The sequence below is a fragment of the Eumetopias jubatus genome, unplaced genomic scaffold (genome assembly GCF_037043125.1).
Source record: "Eumetopias jubatus isolate StellerSeaLion01/CBP00866 unplaced genomic scaffold, mEumJub1_p1.0 scaffold_6, whole genome shotgun sequence".
NCBI lineage: Eukaryota > Metazoa > Chordata > Mammalia > Carnivora > Otariidae > Eumetopias > Eumetopias jubatus.
In genome coordinates this window covers 120,777,955-120,795,153 of record NW_028274812.1, presented here as the reverse complement: position 1 = coordinate 120,795,153, position 17,199 = coordinate 120,777,955, and the positions used below count along the sequence as shown (strand labels likewise).

The window sequence follows — 17,199 nt, the reverse complement described above, 5'->3', positions numbered from 1 at the left end:
ACAAGACACAATTTGTCAAAACTATAAATATTGACGGTAATGATTAAACAGAAAAGTAAGTTCTTATTTAAGATGCATCTCTTAAGTGAGATGGAAAGGGTTGATCTGTTCCCCACTAACTTATTTGGCGACTCCAGGAAGAGCACTCCGGTCCTGTTCAGGGTGAGCGAGAGAGCTGGGCCTTTCTCCATCTAGAGGGAGAAGTGCAGTTAGTGGAGGGAAGTGGAAAAGGAAAACACAGTACAGTTCTCAGGCAGGTTCATTTTAGGAAGGGATACATACACTTCTGGAAATTGATCCTTTAGAACTTAGTCCTGCCCACATGCCTTTAAGAAAGTTTTCATGTTCAGCCAGGAGTGTGCAAACCATAAGCTATTAAAAAGAGCCTTAATTTGGTTTCTCATTGTCCAAAATAGGGGTTCCAGAATGGGAGAAATGTGGGTCTGAATGTCCTTGTTACTCTGATAGTTACATTTCCAACTTCCTCCTGCTGAGCTCCACATCCTTATGCATATGGACAAGACAGGAACTCAGATTACTTCCAGATCTCTGTAGGTTTGTGCTCTGAGGAGGATATCTCAATATTCAAAGACCTAATTGTTGGCAAAGCAGCAGCCAAGATTCAAAATTAAGAAAACACAGATTTTATTTTTCCATTTCATGGAAGTACCATCATGGTCTCCTGATAGTTCCCAGCTGTAGGCCACCATGTGGCAGCAGAGAACACGGCGCCACCAGCCTGGCCTCAGGAGCCCCAGGGGTGGGGAAGAGGGAGGAGGTAGGAAGTAGAGGGGAGAGGACTGGACATGAGGTAGGGGTGTATGCTTTAGCTGTCAGAGAAAAAAGGAGAGGAAATGTGGGGCGGATCTCAAGAGTGGACAGAAAATATTGAGAATGACACTTTCAGAGCTCAGAATAAAATTGAAAGGAGGAGGAAGGAAATTGAGGCTGATGGGAGAATTGAAGAGGAATCAGAAGGGTACAGATGGGCTTGAGGGGCACTCCGCCTGGAGGCCCAAGATGCCTCTGGGGGAATCCCTTTATCTGTACTCTTCCCGGGGTGGGTCAAGGTCTGGGTCCTCTTGAGATCCATGGTCCACTTCAGGGGCAGGTGGCCAGGGGTTTTCTGGAGGCTGGGGTCCTGCTGGCCAGGGGTCATCAGGTCGGGGAGGTTGAGGGGGATCAGTTCTCGGGGGCTCAGGAGGCCAGACTCCAGATTCCGGCAGGTCTCTCCAGGGACGACTGGGGCCTGGAGGGGGAGGGTCCTCAAAGAGAGGGGGTGCCCCTGGCCAGGGATCACCAGGGATTGGGGGTCCCGGAGGCAATGTTGGGGAGCCCTCCTCCTCTCCAGCCTCTGTGGGTGGGGGTGGAGGATGCTCTCCGCTGCCTGAGATGCCTGTGGAGGAAGGAGGAGAAAGGGAAAAGGTGGTGAGGGCCAGGTCCCTCCTCCCCCGGCTACAGACTCCAGGAGCAGAGCCTCTCTGGGGTGGACCACAGCCTGAGCTGACACCACAAACAAACCTGAAAGGTAACTCTCAAAGAGCTCTCCACACATTTACAAAATACCCAAGTGATCTTAAAATGACATAAAAACCTTGACCGGAATCATTAACTTGACCAACTTTAAACCGACAGGAGCTGACATAAGCTCCATCCAACCACGGTTGGGACTCCTACTGGCATGGCCTCTGTGCTGGTCTACACCTCCAAAGCCATCCACACCTTGGGCCCATGTGGCAGCCAGACCCCACCCTCTGCAAACACATCCACCCTCCACACAGTCCTCAGCTGTGATGAATACTCACCCACACACCTGGATTCTGATCTAAATTGCCACATGTACCTACTCTTGAACCAGCAAAAACATTGAGCTAAGATGCACTTTTCTGCATCACCTTCAACCTCTTAACTCTTCCACTCATGCGAAAACCCAGAATCTTCTGGAATCTCCTCCATCCCTATGCATCCAATTCACCCTTGCCTCACTTGACATTGCAACGCCGGCCTGTTCCCAGCTTACCTCCGGCATACAGGTAAAGGACCAGGATCCCCAGCAGCTTCCAGTTGAGCATCATGGCTGTCTCCTGGCCCCCAAAGTTGGGGGTGGGCTGAGTCTAGGTGCCTGGGAACCCCAAGAGGCTTTATAGGGGAGGAGTGAGAGGAGGTGTCCAACCTCTGGGGAGGGGTCAGCCCGGTGACACAAGGAATCCCATCAGAACCTAACTGGTCAAACCTGTTTGCAAGGCCATGGCTAATGCGTAACCTCTGACTGCAGCGTCCCTCATTTTGGGACCCAGCCACCCCAGCCCTATCAATGACCTAGACCTTGGTCGCGCCACCCATGTTCACATCCTCCTCCACACGCACCCTGCAGGAATCAATACCCACCTGTCATCTCTATAATCACAAGGACTTCCACCTTTCATCCCTTGAAGCCATTGGAAGCCAAGGAATGGGAGCAAACCATGCGTGGGGAAGCAGTGTAATTACAGGGGCCAGGAGGCAGGACGCCGGGGCAGGAGCAGGGACAGGTGCTCCTTTTAAACACACAGGATGCAGCTAGAATGGCCTCAGCCAGTACCCCGAGCCTCCCCCTTGGGACTCGGTTTTGTCCTTGGAACTTCCACTCCCCTCAGGACTGGGCCCAACGTGGTGCTGCTTTCTAGCATGTGCCTCCGTCAGGCACCCAGGGGGCCTCCCAAGTGGTGACATTCAAAGAATTTCATCCAGGAGCCACCTGGGGTAATGGCAAGTGAGGAAGTATGAGGACATCCTGATTCCTAAGCCCCACCCCAGAGCAGGTTCCAACAGTCACAGCCCAGCGGCTCAGGGGGAAGCCGCCTCTGCTTCCTGTCCATCTCCGTCTCTTCCTCCCCCCTCTGGGATCCTGCTCCGCGCTGGCTACTGCCCTGGTCCTTGGTGCCGGCTCTCTGTGCCCTCCCCACCCCCGTCCTTCAGACCTCAGCCCCAGTCTTGTCTAAATCTCTCAGAGACCCCCTGGAACCTCTTCCTCAGGAAGGCCTCCTCTGGTCTGGAGGTCTAGTGCGCCTCTCAGAAGTAATGCCTCCCAAACAGAACTCCCTTCCTCCCCAGGCTCTGCTCCACCCGGTCTGCCCCCTCTGTGGCTCACTTCGAAGCCTTCATTCTGCTCCTTTCCTCCACCCCCCCACCCCCCACCCCGAGGCAAGCCCAGTCCCTAGCCCCACTCTGGAGCCCATCTCTCCCCAGCCTCCCCAGCACCCTCCTAACTGGTCCCCCCCTTCCCTCCCTCCCCCACCCACACCCCATCCTCCATAGCCAGCGAATCTAGCTCTTAAACATGTCAGCCTCATTGCGTGGCCGCTTCTGTTTGATAGGTACTCCAAGGGCTTTCTACTGACTTAGAATAAACCCCCCGCGCTACCAGCTCCCCCACCCCAGGCCTCTGCCCGCACCACGGGCTCCTCACGGCAGGCAGGTCTCCACACATCCCCTCCTCAGGGAGGCCTTTCCTGTCCCCTCATCTAGCCCCTCCCCCCCCCAGCCAGGTTCTATCCCATCACTGTAGCTTTTCTCTTCATGGCAACGCTTGCCTGGTCAAGCCCACCACTGTGGCCCCTGAGCAAGGTCACTGGCTGGCTCAGATTCCCAGCGAATGAATGAACGATGTTTTATATTCCTCCCTCCTGGCACTGATCATCTTCCAGAGGTAAAGAGTTTTCAAACAAAAGTTGACAGTAAAGAAAACTGGAGCTTCTCAAAAAACTTCCCAAGCAGCCTGGGAAAGGGGTTTTAAAAAAGGTACCACCACCTAGAGAAATAGTTGCATGGGACCACTTCTCGCATTTTCCAGACAGAGATGGCTGCAGGGCGAATTCCCTTCCATTCCCAGAGAGAACATGGCACCTACTGTAGTCATCTTTATTAAGCCACAGGATTCACAGGCATTTGGTGGCTGGTGTCCATGAGGGCAGCTGGCTGACCTCCCTGCCCCCACCCCCCTTGAGCCCCCAGCTGCGCAGTGTCTGGCTGCTCAGCGGCAGACTGGAGCAGGACAGTTCTGGTTGTCTCCTTGAGAGATCGCTTCCTCTTTGGAAATGGCCTCACTCAGGCCCTGCAGATCGTCGAGCAGGACAGAGAGGGATCCTGGGAAAGAAGACCCCAAGGGATAGCAGCCGGACCAGAGAAGGCTGTGGCAGCTCTGGTGCAGAGAACGGGGCTGCCATCAGATGGGGGGTTATGGGGAGGGTTCTCTGGCCCAAGGCGGGCATGGATGAGAGAGGCTGTGGGCCTCGAAGGGTCACAGAGAACGATGCTCATCCATTAAGAGTGCCTAGAGGAGAGATTCCTAAAGTCCCACACATTTGTCCCTTCCTACATGGACCATACCTTTTATGGACTCCCTGGTGGGGGGTGCTGCTGATGGAGGTGCAGGTGCTGAAGACCCTGGGGCCCGGGGGCTGGACTCCACAGACTTCCCCTTATCCAGCAGGGAAGGAAAAACTGCCAACAGTCGCTGCTGCTTGTAACGGGAGAGGAGACCCTCCTGCTGCAAGGTGGCCTGGGAAGGAGAGAGTTAAACGCCACCTAGCCCAGGCAGAGCCGCCCCTCCTCCTTCTCCCCTCCACTCCCCAGCCAGCTCAAGGGCCCTGGCCTCTGCTCTCCCCTACCAGCATAAAGTTCTTGTCCCTCTCTAGCTCCTGCAGGCGCTGGGTCAGCCGCAGCCCCTCCTCCTTCCGGGCCTCATCTTGCAGGCGCCTGAGCTCCTGGTTCCGCTCCTTCTCCCGGGTGGCTTTGCGCTGCATCTGGCGCAGGGAGACCACTATGTGGAAGCCAGGGCACAGAGGGCACAGGTGTGGGGCAGCCCAGAGGCAGTAAGGCACCATGAGGACAGGACTGGAATCGGGCAGGAACACTGGGCCCTGAGCTCTACGGCTCAAGGAAGCCATTTAATGCTCCAGGGCTGTCTCCTCTGTATGGTGGGAGCAGTGGCTGATGCTCTACAACCCTCTGACTCCATGAACCCAAAGTACCTTCCCCATCCCTGAGCCTTCCTGGAGCCGCTCAGGGGAAATCTGAATATGAACTGGATATTCGATTTTGTGCAATTAATGTTTCCTTAATGTGTGACAATGACACGGAGGTTATATAAGAAAATTTCCTCTACATCGAAGTTATATCCTCTTTGTAGGAGATGCAGCTCGGTGATCATGATGTTTGTAACTTACTTTAAGTGATTCCCCCCAAAAATGCACGTATCAGTGTATATGTATATATGGATAGAGCAAATATGGCCAAAGATTAATAACTGCCGGGTGCCCGGCTGGCTCAGTCAGGGGAGCACATGACTCTTGATCTCGGGGTTGTGGGCTCCAGCCCCACGGTGGGTGTAGAGGTTACTTAAAGAAATAAAATCTTAAAAAAAAATTGGTTAATAACTGTTCCATCTAATCAGAGGAAGTACACAAGTGGGCATTATGTGGCTCTTGTAATCTGTCCGGGTATTTGAACTTTTTCCTAAAAAAACGGGGAGGAGGACCTGGCTGACTCAGTCGGTAGAGCATATGACTTGATCTTAGGTTTGTGCGTTTAAGCCCCATGTTGGGTGTAAATATTACTTAAAAATAAAATCTTAAAAAAAAAATTGGGGGTAGACACGCACAGCAGAGAACACCATGTAAAGATGGAAACGGAAGGGAGTGATGTGCCTACTAACCAAGGGATGCCACAGATTACCAGCAACCACTGGAAGGGAGGAGAGAATCATCAAACATAGATTGTCTCTCAGAACCTCTAGCAGGCAACCAACCCTGTCAGCATCTTAGTTCAGACTTCTAGCTTCCAGCTTCCAGTACTGTGAGAGAATAAATTTCTATTGTTTTAGGGGAAAAAAAAAAAGAAAGAAAGAAAAAATCTGGAGGTAATGGTTGGTGTGAGGTTGGGATGGCCGTTGCCTTTGTGGAGGGGAGTGGCTGGGTGGGACTCAGGGGGCTCCAGGGCCGGTCACATGCTGGTGCTGGATATGGGTGCCAGCTACAGGAGTGTGTTCACCGCCTGAGTATTGATCTGTACCGTTTCTTGATAACTTCATTATTTGCAGCTTTAAAACAGCTTTAAAAGAAACCTTGTGTCCACCACTTCCTTCTCCCCGGATGCCCATGCCCATCCCAACAAATCTCACCTGCCTTGCCATGCTCCCTCCGAGCCTCATTCAATCTCCTCTCTGTTTCTAAGAGCTGTTCCCGCAGCCTAGTTTCCACTTCAGCCACCTTCTCTTGCAGAGCTGGGGGGAAGGTGCAGATGGGGTGTGTTTGGGGGAGCGTGGCTTCTCGCCCCCCCACCCCGCCCCAGCCCTCCACGGTATACCCATTGCCCCTGCTGCACACCTTGCCCGTACATCTCCTGCTGCTGGGTCAGTTCCTGCCGGAGACTGGCAGCCTCCTCCGTGCTCTCCTGCTGGCCCTGGCGAGCGGCTTCCAGCTGCAGCCCCACACCAGCCAGGGACTCCTGGGTCCGCCGCAGCTCCTGCTCCAGCTGCTGGGCGACCTCGCTCAGTTGCTGCCGCTCCGCCTCCCCTGTGAAAAGGTGGTGCTCACAGGCCTCTCGGTGCCCCAGGCCCCAGCTTTCCCCTCCTCTCCATCCCCAGCACCCCCAACTCTGGCCCCCGCTCCAGCTCAGTGACTCCAGGACCAGGCGTACCCTGCTCGCGGGCCCGGCCCACCTCCTGCTGGATGATGTGGGCACTCAGCCGCAGTTCTGCATCCAGGCGGTCCCGTTCTTCCCGCAGCTGCTCCAACTCAAGGCTCACATCTGTGGCCGTCAGGGGTGGGGGACAGCTGGGCCGGGGAAGAGAAAGTCAGGAAATCACCCAGCCTGATCCCGAAGCCCCCATCCCTCTTCAGTCCTCACTGTTTGGGGTCCCAGCAAACAACACCTAACCCCCTCCCATCCACCTCACAGGGCCCCAAACTTCACCTCTCCTGGCGCAGCCGAGCAAGGGCCAGTTTTCGAGCCATCAGGCCTGGGCGAGAAAAGGCAGAAAGCAACAAGGAGGAGTTTGAGGAGGAGAAAAGGGAAGGGGGGAGTAAGGGGACGGATGCCCAGACTGGTGACAAATAGGCATGAGGATGGATGTGCGGGGCGAGAGCCGGAGGGGCAGGAGTACAGAGTGGCCGTCAGTCGCCCTACCTACCCTGAATGGTGTGGACCCTGCGGATGGCATAACTGATTCGGCTGCTGAGGCAGGGCAGCTGGGCTGTGGCGCGTTCCACTTCAGCCACAGTGCTCTGGAGCCAGGTCTGAAAGCTGGAGGAGGCACAAGGTCACTGACCCTTCAACCCCACCTCGTTCCCTAAAGGACTTGATGTGACTTGTCGGGACAATTCTATCCTATATTGCTAAGTATGTGGAGAGCAAGGAAGGGAAAATCCTAGCAGGGAAAAGAGAAGCTGAAGCCAAGGGTTGGGGCCAGTCATGTCTGAGCTTTCTCAGCCGATGAAGAAGAAAACCTGAGAGCTTAAGCCCTTTAGTGTTTGTTAGATAAAAATAATCCCGTTACTCATAACAGACAGCACAGTTATGCCTAGTCCCAAAACCTAGGGTAAGCTTCTCATCTGGGTCCTAGCAAACAGTGTCTTCAATAAGAGCAGTAAAAACAAGAACGAACTTCAAGGGGTCATACCTGATCTGGACCCAGAGCGCATAACACAGCAGCGGTCAGTACAAACGATTCTGCAGGGGCTAAAACGAGTGCCATAAAGCTGGCTCATCTCTAGCTGATTTGGACTTTTCTGCCTGCAGGCCCCTGGACATGTCTCCTGGCTCTGGAAATCTGCTGGTGCTGTATGCCACGTTTGGGTGTATGAACTTAGGTGCATTTTCCTCAAGAACAAAGGGCACAGCTTCCATCAGTTTTCTAAGGAGCCCTTACCCCAAGAAGGCATTACATGGCGGTGTATCTTTTCAAGCAACCTGCAAAGTTTATTTCTCATAATCTATTTTTTGATCACTAATAGGCATCAGAGATCAAAGCTATCCTCTAACAATTTCCCGATGACAGTGAAGGCCAGATCCGTGTGCTTTATCAGCTGGCTGTGCCCAAAGCGGGACCAGCATGGCTTGTAAAAGCTGAGAAGCTTATACAGGCCCTGGGGGGAGGGCCAAGGCAGCATCTCGGGGCAAGGACGGAACTCTCCAGGAGAGTCCAAGTCTGTATCAACTGAAAAACAAGCAGACGACAAAGGCTGACAGCTGTATCCCTAGCAGCACAGCAGAGATCCTTTACCTAAAAATTGTCTGAGCAGGTGTTTCCAACACCTCTTGTGGCTCTTACAAACCCATTTTCTGATAAAATCTCCAGGCCATCTAGACACACACAAACCTGACAACAATCTGAGTGTGGGTTGTTTTAAGCCTCGTGGATTTTTTGGCCATCAATCATTAGCAAGAACCACTTCAGTGATGTCCTAGTGCCAAAGTAAAACCCTGTGCACAGTGTACCTTCCTGTTCTCCTGGAAACAGCGGGCACGCACAATGAGTAGAATCTGGGTGGTTCATTACAGCTAGTCTAATTCGGTGCAAAGTGGAAATTTTTCGTAATTTTTTAAGTGAAATTAGTCCTCAAGGTACTAACCCAATAGAAAGTGATGGTGGAGGGGCGCCTGGATGGCTCAGTTGGTTAAGCGTCTGCCTTCGGCTCAGGTCATGATCCCAGAGTCCTGGGATCAAGTCCCACATCAGGCTCCCTGCTCAGTGGGGAGTCTACTTCTCCCTCACCCTCTCCCTCTGCTCCTCCCCCCCGCTTGTGCTTGCACTCTCCCTCTCTCTCTCAAATAAATAAAATCTTAAAAAAAAAAAAGTGATGGTGGGCAAGGACCTATCCGGCACCACAATTTTGCTACACCAATAATTCTTCTGTGATCCGTCCAGAACAGCCTCATGGTAACAGTAAACATTTAGAGTCAGATGACACGCCAGGCACTGTGCTGGAGGCCTACGAGGACCGAGTCAGTATCCCCAAGTCCAAAGCTGAGGAGGGGTGTTACCAGCACAAAGAAGTGTGTGTTCCTCCTCAGATGTCTTTCTAAAGGTCATAAAACAGGTGTCGAGAAGTAAACACCCAGGAAGTGGGTATGAGAGACACAGGCTGGCAAATGATGAAGACAGAAACCGGCATACATTTTAGATAGACCATCTAGTAAACCACAGGTGCACAGCTTTAGAATATAGGTTAAATTTGGTTGGAACAAAACAGGGCGTACCTGCAATATTTTAAAGAAAGAAAGATGGGAGTAGCCACACTCTCCATGCTCGAACGACCCTGAAGGTGGTGATCTTCCCAGGTGAACCCAACTATAGGAGGAAGCGTGGCCTCACCTCCAACCAAACATGCACACGAGGCCTAACAAGCAACCCTCCTGCGAATGTGGAGCGGGCTGCCCCAGGGAAAAACAAGCACGGGGACTCTTATGGGGCCAGACACCTCTCGCCCTGCACCCTCCAACGGCCAGCTTCCCAGCCCCTCTTGCCTGGGCTCTTAAACACGGTGCCCAGGAAGCCGGGGAAGCAGAAATGCTACTGCGCGCCCCTCCGTCCCAGATACCTGCTCACAGAGTTGGCCGCCAGCTTCAGCTGCTCCTCGGCTGTGGCCGCGTGCTGCTGCTTCCGGCGCTGGGTCTCTTGAGCACGGCTCAGCTCCAGCTGCAGGGCCTGGGAGGGATGCAGTGAGGAGAGGGGTCCCCTCGCCGCAGGGGTTGTGGGGGCAAGTGGTGGGAGGGATCCCTGACCCGCCCCCTTAGCCTCTGCCTGGCTCAGCCACAGACCTTGGCGCCCATCCGCTCCACCTCCACCTCTGCGGCTTTGTCCTGTAGGGAGCGGTGCAGGATGGCCTGCTCCTGGCTCTGGGCCACAGCTCTTTCCTGGAGCTCTGCCACCTGGGGGGGGGGGGGGTGGGCAGGACAAGGCACAGCTAGAGCGGAAAGCTGCAGGGGGGCACTGGGGATGGAGGCGCTGGTGCCAAAGTCTCTGAAAGAACATCATGCAGGGAGACAAGCTTGGGTTCCTGAGAAGGGAGTCTGAGTCCAGGTTTCCTTCCAGAAGCATGTTCCATGTGCCCACACCTTGAGGAAGCTCGCTGTGACATACCCACAAAGACTGGCCGCCTCTGCCCATGCCACCCATGCTTGGCCATTTGTCACCTCCTCAGAGAAGCCGTTCCTGAGCATCCTGCCTAAAGCCGGCCCACCCCATGGTCTCTTTCTGTCACACTTTTACACTTTTCTTGAAAACACACATAATTACTTGACATCATCTAAGTGCTTGCTCCAGAATGTAAGCAGTACTTGCCTCTGTCCCGGGCTGTGTTCCCAGCACATGGTAACCACTCAATAAATCTTTGTTGGATAAGTACCATCCCTACGTAAGGAGCCAGGAGCCGGGAGGGGAGAATTCGGGGAGAAAGAGTCAAGTGACCTGTCCCTTCAGCTGCTCCACGCAGCCTCTGTGCTCCAGCTCCTGGGCCTTTAGCTGCACCATAAGGGCAAACACCTTCTCCCGCCAGCGCTTCAGCAGGGACTGGAACTTCCTGGTGAACTCGGGCTCCAGGGCATCTGAAGGCTGAACCTGCGGGGTGGAGGAGGGGTGGCAGTGTGGGCTCCTGGGGGAGCAGAGCAAGGAGGCTTGTTTTGGGCCTTTTTTTCTGTCCGGCCCAAGCAACAAGAGCCACAGCAAAAAGAGGTGTTCACCGAAAAGAAGATCCCAGCAGGTTCTGGCAGCACGCCGACAGCTGGTACCCACAGGAGCCACTGGGGGCGAGGGGCCTACCTTCCTGGTCAGCTCCTCCTCCTGGATGGTGAGGATGTGCGTGAGGCTCTGCACGCGCACCTGCAGCAGCTCCGCTGTGGTGTGCAGGCCGTCCCGGTCCTCCTGCAAGTGCTGCGGGTGGGAGAGGAGGGGACAGCAGTGGCCTCCGTGGGACCTTCACTCAGGCCCACAAGCGGCCTCCGGACGCTGTCCCTTGTCAGCACTGCCTTCTCTCCTGGCCACCCCTCTCCCAGGATCTGATCCCTGAGCCCCCCCACCCTACCTCCAGCCCCCAACCAGATGCACCCTATACTCTCTCACTTGCACAGTTTCTAGAAGCTCCTGTCGCTCCGATTCCCAGGTCTGGCTGTGGACCTCAGGAGGGACTTGCTCCCCCACATATCTCCTTAAATTCTCAACCAAGGTCACCTGTGCCTCTAAGTCTTCTTGGGTCTTGCTAGGGTTGGGGTGGGAACAGGGCAGCCATCAGTGAGGCACCTGGGAGACCCACGCATCCACCACCTGCCAGGTCCCCTTTTAGCTGCCCACCCCCACTTTACCTCAGCTGCTTCTGTAGCACCTCGGCCTCCCTCTGGGCCACAGCCAGCTCCTTGGCTTCCCCTGCCCTCCTGGTTTCCAGACTACTCAGAGATTTCTCCAAGCCCCCAGCTTTGTTGGTCAAACTGGAAAGAGCCTCCTGGTGAGCCTGTGTCAAGGAGGAGAGCTGTGGAGAGAAGAGAGGGCACAGCAGGGGCCAGCTCACTCCCACATCTGGACTTTCCAAATCTGCTCCTGCTCGGGCCTTGTGCCCGCACTCCCATCTTCTGTAACCTCAGACAACAACCCAGCAAATGGCCCAGCAGCACGTGGCAAAATGGAGACAGAGCTCGCTGCCTCACTGCCCTCCATCCACCTGCCAGTCCATCAGCAGTTCCTGCCGGCTCTCCCCACTAAACAGATCTTCACTTCCGTCTCCACAGCCACCAGACCGGGCAAGCCATCCTCATCTCTGCACCACAGCAACAAACTCCTGACCAGTCTTTAAAAGCCTTCAAGGCAGGGGGACACATGGGGGGCTCAGCCGGTTAAGCGTCTGACTTTGGCTCAGGTCATGATCTTGGGGCCTAAGACAGGCCCCGGGCGCAGCGGGGAGTCTGCCTGTCCCTCTCCCTCTGCCCCTCCTCCCATTTATGCACGCGCTCTCTCTCTCTAACAAATAGAAGAAAAAAGTTTAAATAAATAAACAAAGCCTTCAGTGGCTTATCCCGGCACTCACAACAAAGCCCAGCTTCTGCCCTCTGCCTGCAAAGCCAGACATGCCTTGGCCTCTGCCACTTCTCTGAGTTCAGCTCCTACCACTTGGCTTCTCCCAACTACTCAGACCTCGGGCGACGTCACCTCCTCAGAAGGCCTCACTGGGCCCTCCACCAGCGGCTCCATCCTACCACCTGTTCCCCGTCCTTTCAGCTCTTACCGTCATCGGGAATGACCTCCTCCACAGCTTAGCGTCTGCCACACTGTTCCAAAGGAAGCTCTAGGAACCTTGTCCTTTCCTCACTACGGCTCCAACAGTGGTGAGGATGTGGGGGGCACGGCAGGAGTGGAGGGACGGCTGGTCAAAGGAGGAGAGAGGCTGCCCTCTAGCCCTAGCTTTACACCCTGGTCCTTTGAGAATGAAACCACAAAACTGGTCTGTCTATCTATCCATCCATCCATCCATCTATCATCCATCCATCCATCCATCCACCTAAAGTAAGCTCTACACCCAACGTGGGGCTTAAACTCACCGAATGAGCCAGCCAGGAACTCCACAAAACTGGCCTTTTTAGACATAAAATACAAATCTCATCATGTCTTTTCCCTATTTAATACTTTTCAACAGCTGCTCATTGCTCTCAAGGTGAAGTACAAAGTTCTGAACAGGCCCCGAGGCGTCCCCGTGCACACACCATCCAGGGCCCCTCTCACCTCCTCACCCCCCACGCGCTGTGAAGTGTCGCCAGCTCCCATCACCTCCCCACACGCCAGCTCCCCAGCCAAGTCCTATTCGGCTCAAATGATAATTTCTTATCATGAAGCATCTTTCATAAATCTAAAGGCCATTTATATTTTTCTTTGAACTATCTCCTGTGTCCATTTTCTGGCTAGATTGCTATCGCTCCCTTATCAACTTCTAGGCACACAGTGTATGTTAGGGACATCAGTCTTTTCCTGTGATATGAACTGTAAATATTTTTTATCATCTGTTCTTTAATTTTACTTTTGTCATTTCTAAATTTAGTATCATAAAGCCATTGTATCAATCTTTCCTTTTTAACACCTCTGGATTTTGATTCATAGGTAGAAAAGCCTTCACCAATCTGAGGTTATAAAGGAATTCACCCAGGGGCACCCGGCTGGCTCGGTCAGTAGAGCATACAACTCTTGATCTCGGGGTCATGAGTTCAAGCCCCATGTAGGGGTGTGGAGATTACTTAAAAAAATAAAATCTCAGGGGCGCCTCGGTGGCTCAGTCATTAAGCGTCTGCCTTCGGCTCAGGTCATGGTCCCAGGGTCCTGGGATCAAGCCCCACATAAGCCTGCTTCTCCCTCTCCCACTCCCCCTGCTTGTGTTCCCTCTCTGGCTGTGTCTCTCTCTGTCAAATAAATAAAATCTTAAAAAAAATAAAATAAAAGGAATTCACCCACGTTTTCTTCCGGTATCTTTATGCTTTCATTTCCTAACATGTCAACTGACTAACCTTTCTAACCCTCCTGTCCATATTAGGGCTCCCTGTCCTCCTCCTGCATGGCATTTCTCCCAATTCCAATTAATTAATTAGGATTAAAATAGGTGTTGAATGTGCATGTCCCCCACTAGGCTGTCAGCTCCACCCACAAGGACTCAGGGTGATTTGCCCACCCCAGGGTCCTGGTTCCTATCTCAGAGACGGTAAAGAGTAAGCACTGATAAATGCTTCCTGAATGAGTCATCTCCCTTCCCCAGTCCACCCTCTCGCATCCTCCTCACCACCCCCACAACGCTCCCACATGAAGTGAGTACCCAGAGGGAAGTAGGAAGACAAAATACTTCCTACTGGAAGGGAAAGGAGGGCTTCAAGTGGTGGGAGCCCACCTGAGTCCTGGGAGAAAAAGTACAACCTTTATTCAAAGACCAAAACACCCAAATCCATCTTTCCAGGTCCTCCGATCTCCAGCCTTCACCAAACATCTCATCACTCCACTGCTCACGGGGCCTTTTCTGTGGAAGCTGCCCTTTCTGGGAAGCTGCTGCCCAGTTCATCCACTGTGAAGCTAAGCCCTTCTCACCCCCACATTCACCTGCTCCTGGTGCAGCCTCTTAACCTCCTCCAGTTCCCGCTGGCTCCCCTCTTCCAGGTTCTTTCGGACAACCTCGGCCCCAGCCAAGGCAGCACGAAGGCCCTCAGCCTCCGCTCGGCCGGCCTTCTCCGCCCGTGCCAGGGCCTCCAGCTCCATGGCCTGGGCCTCCAGCCTCAGCTTCTGCTGCAGCGAGGTCTCCCGCAGGACTCGGACCTCCTCCTCAAGCCGCCGCAGCTCTTGCAGCTGCCGAGAGATCAGCTCAGCCTGCTGGCTCAGGGCATGTGACCCCTCCAGCTCCACAGACCTTCAAAAACAGGGTAGCACAGGTGAGACCTGTCTCTGGTGCTGGGAGGGTGGCGGAGGGCACAACGGGACACAGCAGAAGGAGAGGAGGATCCCTCTGCCATTGTGTGTGAAGACGGTGGGGATGAAGTTGGGCCAGGGGGGTCTCTGCATCTGTACCACCGCTGTCATGTATCATGGCCCTACTAAGCATATTAGGTCCACTATCTGGGCTCACAGGACTTAACGGCTAGCTGAGATCATGGAACACGATCTCTGCTGAGCTACGTACAGGCAGATGCATTAAACATCAAATGTGCACATCATTAGGCCCCACATTCTAAAATGGAGGGGTTGGAAGACACCCAGAGACTTCTGAATTCTGATTTAAGGGCAAGGAAAAGTTGGCGGCAGTTTCAGAGAAAGAGAGGTCATGGCTTCCAGTATCAATACAGTGAGACCAGATGCTAGTTAAAAGCATTTATTGAGTGTTAGATATCCTGTATGAGGAGTCGACAGCACATCAATAAATTACATAGTCTACTGGTGTCCTATAAAGTTTAAACCAGCTTATGATAACATGGCTCTTGACATAACTCCCTCACTGAGGCCCAGAACCACTCCTTTTTTCTTTTAAAACGGTGGGGATCTACAGCCTAGAGATACTAGTTGACTGGCCCAAGGACTCTCGTTGGTAGCCAAACTAGCATCAGAGTCTCTGTCTCCTGACACCCACTCCAGGGCTCCCCTTCTTGTCATCATGCCCCTTCCTCTTGGACAGGGTTCAAGGTAGACCCATGTGCAATCCCACTCCAGAGCAAAACAGCAGAATGACATTCCAGTACATTTAGGAAAAGACACACGACGAAACATCAAGAATAAGAATCAGAACTTTTACAGACAAAACATCAACAAATAGCATGGCCAGCTCTAATGGCAAGCACTCCGTCAGAATGAATCCAACACTACCACAGTACAGTCTACACTCCTAGTTTGCACTTCATTATCTTGCTTATTACTGTCAGCTGTTGGTCAATCTACCTCTTCCCTTAGGATTTTTACTTCACTGATATCAGGATCTCATTCATTTTTGTTACCCCCATTCCTAGCATCTAGCCCACTGCCTTAGTACTTATACATTGTAAGTTCCAGTAACTGCTTCCGCAAAAATGCACAAATTAGGGAACTAAAGGCTGAAACGGGGTAAGGAATCTATTTCAGTGAAGAAGGGTCACTGGCAAGCAAGCCTGAGAAAAGAGCAACAATGAATCCCTACCTGCCTCTCCGCCCCGCCTCCGGCCCATTGCCACAAACATCCTGTTCCCACATGATCACTTGAGGTCTCTGGTTGTCTGGCCGCCTCTCTGAGACATCTGGATGGGTTCGGGGTTGGACCAGGGGAATGTCTGAAACCCAGGTGGGAGCCATTCTTGGTACAGTTGGAAGGGGACGAGCTTGGAAGTGGGATGGGGGAATCAGCCCAGTGGAACCTGAGGAAGCACAAGGACAAAGATGGTCAGTTTCCTAAGGAAAGACAATCACCAGTCCCCTTGCCTGGTCCCACTGACCTGAAGGTCGAAACATCTCCACATCATTTGAAGTCTCTAGATTCTGTGTCCAGCCATCTATGTTTCCCTGGACAATAGGAGAAACAAGGACACCCCGGTTCAATTTTCAGGCCACCTTCCAACGAGAAAGCCCCTACAGTAATAAAAGTCATAATCCTTTAGTAACTTCCCAAGAGAAGCAGGAAATACCCAAGGATCTCTTGCTTGACCCAACCTCGTTCCTGATAGAACTATGGCAATAACCATGAGATGAAAGGAATTCACTGAGACAGGCTGAGAGGGAGCTCTTGGGCTTTACTCATACTTTTAGAATTCCGGGCAGAGCCTCTACCCTCCTCCTTAAGTTTCTACAGTCTCTGCAGTTCCTTGTCAGAGGTGAGAAAGGAGGTGTGCGGTGCAGGGGCTGTGCACCCAGTCTCCAGAGTTCTCTCCATGGCCCAGCAAGGCCTTCCGGAAGCCCATCCAGACACCACCAAGCCATGACTCCTGGCTCCTTCCCTATTAAAGCACTGGCCCAAGGCCTGGCCCCAGATGAATGTGGCCACATGAAGGGCAGGACACCTCCACAGGTCCCCTGGGAATCCAGGCAGCCTAGACCCGTTGGCAGAAAAACCAGCTTCCTGACATCTCATCCAAACCCTTCCAGCAACTTTCCTCAGTTTCTCTCTACTATGCCCTCAGCTGTCATTCCTGTCGCCTCCCCTTCTCTCCAGAGTCCTAGAGCACAAGAGAGGTCTCTTCAAGGTCTCCCTACCCTCCCACCAGAATTCACCTATTCCCCCCCCATCTGGGATTCCTATCACCCTCCCTCACAAGCTCATCTGCTTTTTTCCCCCGAAGGAAATTATTCTGGTCCCTCACTCCCCCCTCATCTCCCAACTGCCTGCTCGAGCTTCCCTTCACTCTAGCAGGCTCTCACTTCTCCTTCCACCCCACCTCCTCTCCCCCAGAAACCCGAGTCTTCACCCAGCTGGACCTGGGCTCTAAGGCTATTCGGACCACCTCATCTGTTCCTTTACCTGGTCCCTGTAACCCCTCGTCCCCTATCAACCCCTGAACCCACCCCCGTACCCCATCTCGGCCCCTTCCCGCCCCCAACCGACTCTTCCCGAATGCCCCTTACCCAGCGCGAGAACCCCCTCTGCCCTCTAGCCACAACCCCTACACCTCGCTCCCAGGCGCGGCCTCCGCCCCTGACCGCGCCTGCGCACAGCGGGCAGCTTGGCGGGCCCCTCTTCCTGTTTCATC

General features: G+C 53.5%; 2 protein-coding genes across 4 annotated transcripts; both read right to left on the bottom strand.

Moving 5' to 3' along the window:
* Nucleotides 1-628: 628 nt before the first annotated feature.
* On the bottom strand, nucleotides 629-2,316 carry PSORS1C2 (psoriasis susceptibility 1 candidate 2). The gene is made up of 2 exons (XM_028091100.2): nucleotides 2,021-2,316; nucleotides 629-1,396 (listed from the first exon to the last, which is right to left on the bottom strand). Exons 1-2 carry the CDS (start codon nucleotides 2,073-2,075, stop codon nucleotides 1,041-1,043), a joined length of 411 nt encoding a protein of 136 aa, XP_027946901.1. The 5' UTR covers nucleotides 2,076-2,316; the 3' UTR covers nucleotides 629-1,040.
* Nucleotides 2,317-3,521: 1,205 nt separating this feature from the next.
* Nucleotides 3,522-17,181, bottom strand: CCHCR1 (coiled-coil alpha-helical rod protein 1). Of its 3 annotated transcripts, none has more exons than XM_028091061.2 (18): nucleotides 17,075-17,181; nucleotides 15,952-16,018; nucleotides 15,660-15,873; nucleotides 14,102-14,405; nucleotides 11,341-11,504; nucleotides 11,102-11,237; nucleotides 10,802-10,912; nucleotides 10,451-10,600; nucleotides 9,802-9,912; nucleotides 9,582-9,688; nucleotides 7,172-7,284; nucleotides 6,955-7,000; nucleotides 6,679-6,815; nucleotides 6,366-6,554; nucleotides 6,161-6,262; nucleotides 4,650-4,801; nucleotides 4,369-4,540; nucleotides 3,522-4,125 (listed from the first exon to the last, which is right to left on the bottom strand). In XM_028091061.2, the coding sequence occupies exons 2-18, from the start codon at nucleotides 15,965-15,967 to the stop codon at nucleotides 4,013-4,015; spliced, it is 2,337 nt and encodes a 778-aa protein (XP_027946862.1). In that variant the 5' UTR covers nucleotides 15,968-16,018; nucleotides 17,075-17,181; the 3' UTR covers nucleotides 3,522-4,012. The 3 variants fall into 3 exon arrangements, 2 of the variants coding, with proteins under 2 accessions (XP_027946862.1, XP_027946863.1); XM_028091062.2 differs by having other exon boundaries at nucleotides 15,952-16,084; nucleotides 17,075-17,151; XR_003607242.2 differs by lacking the exon at nucleotides 3,522-4,125 and having other exon boundaries at nucleotides 4,428-4,540; nucleotides 4,650-4,784.
* Nucleotides 17,182-17,199: the final 18 nt, after the last annotated feature.

Bases quoted from the DNA above. Each gene is read 5' to 3' on its own strand.
- PSORS1C2 (XM_028091100.2), bottom strand. From the start codon at position 2,075: ATGATGCTCAACTGGAAGCTGCTGGGGATCCTGGTCCTTTACCTGTAT. The intron at 1,397-2,020 runs GTAAGCTGGGAA...CTTCCTCCACAG, and splicing joins CCTTTACCTGTATGCCGGAG to GCATCTCAGGCAGCGGAGAG.
- CCHCR1 (XM_028091061.2), bottom strand. The intron at 7,001-7,171 runs GTAGGTAGGGCG...TTTCTCGCCCAG, and splicing joins CAGGGTCCACACCATTCAGG to GCCTGATGGCTCGAAAACTG. The intron at 4,802-6,160 runs GTGAGATTTGTT...GCTTCCACATAG, and splicing joins GAGGGAGCATGGCAAGGCAG to TGGTCTCCCTGCGCCAGATG.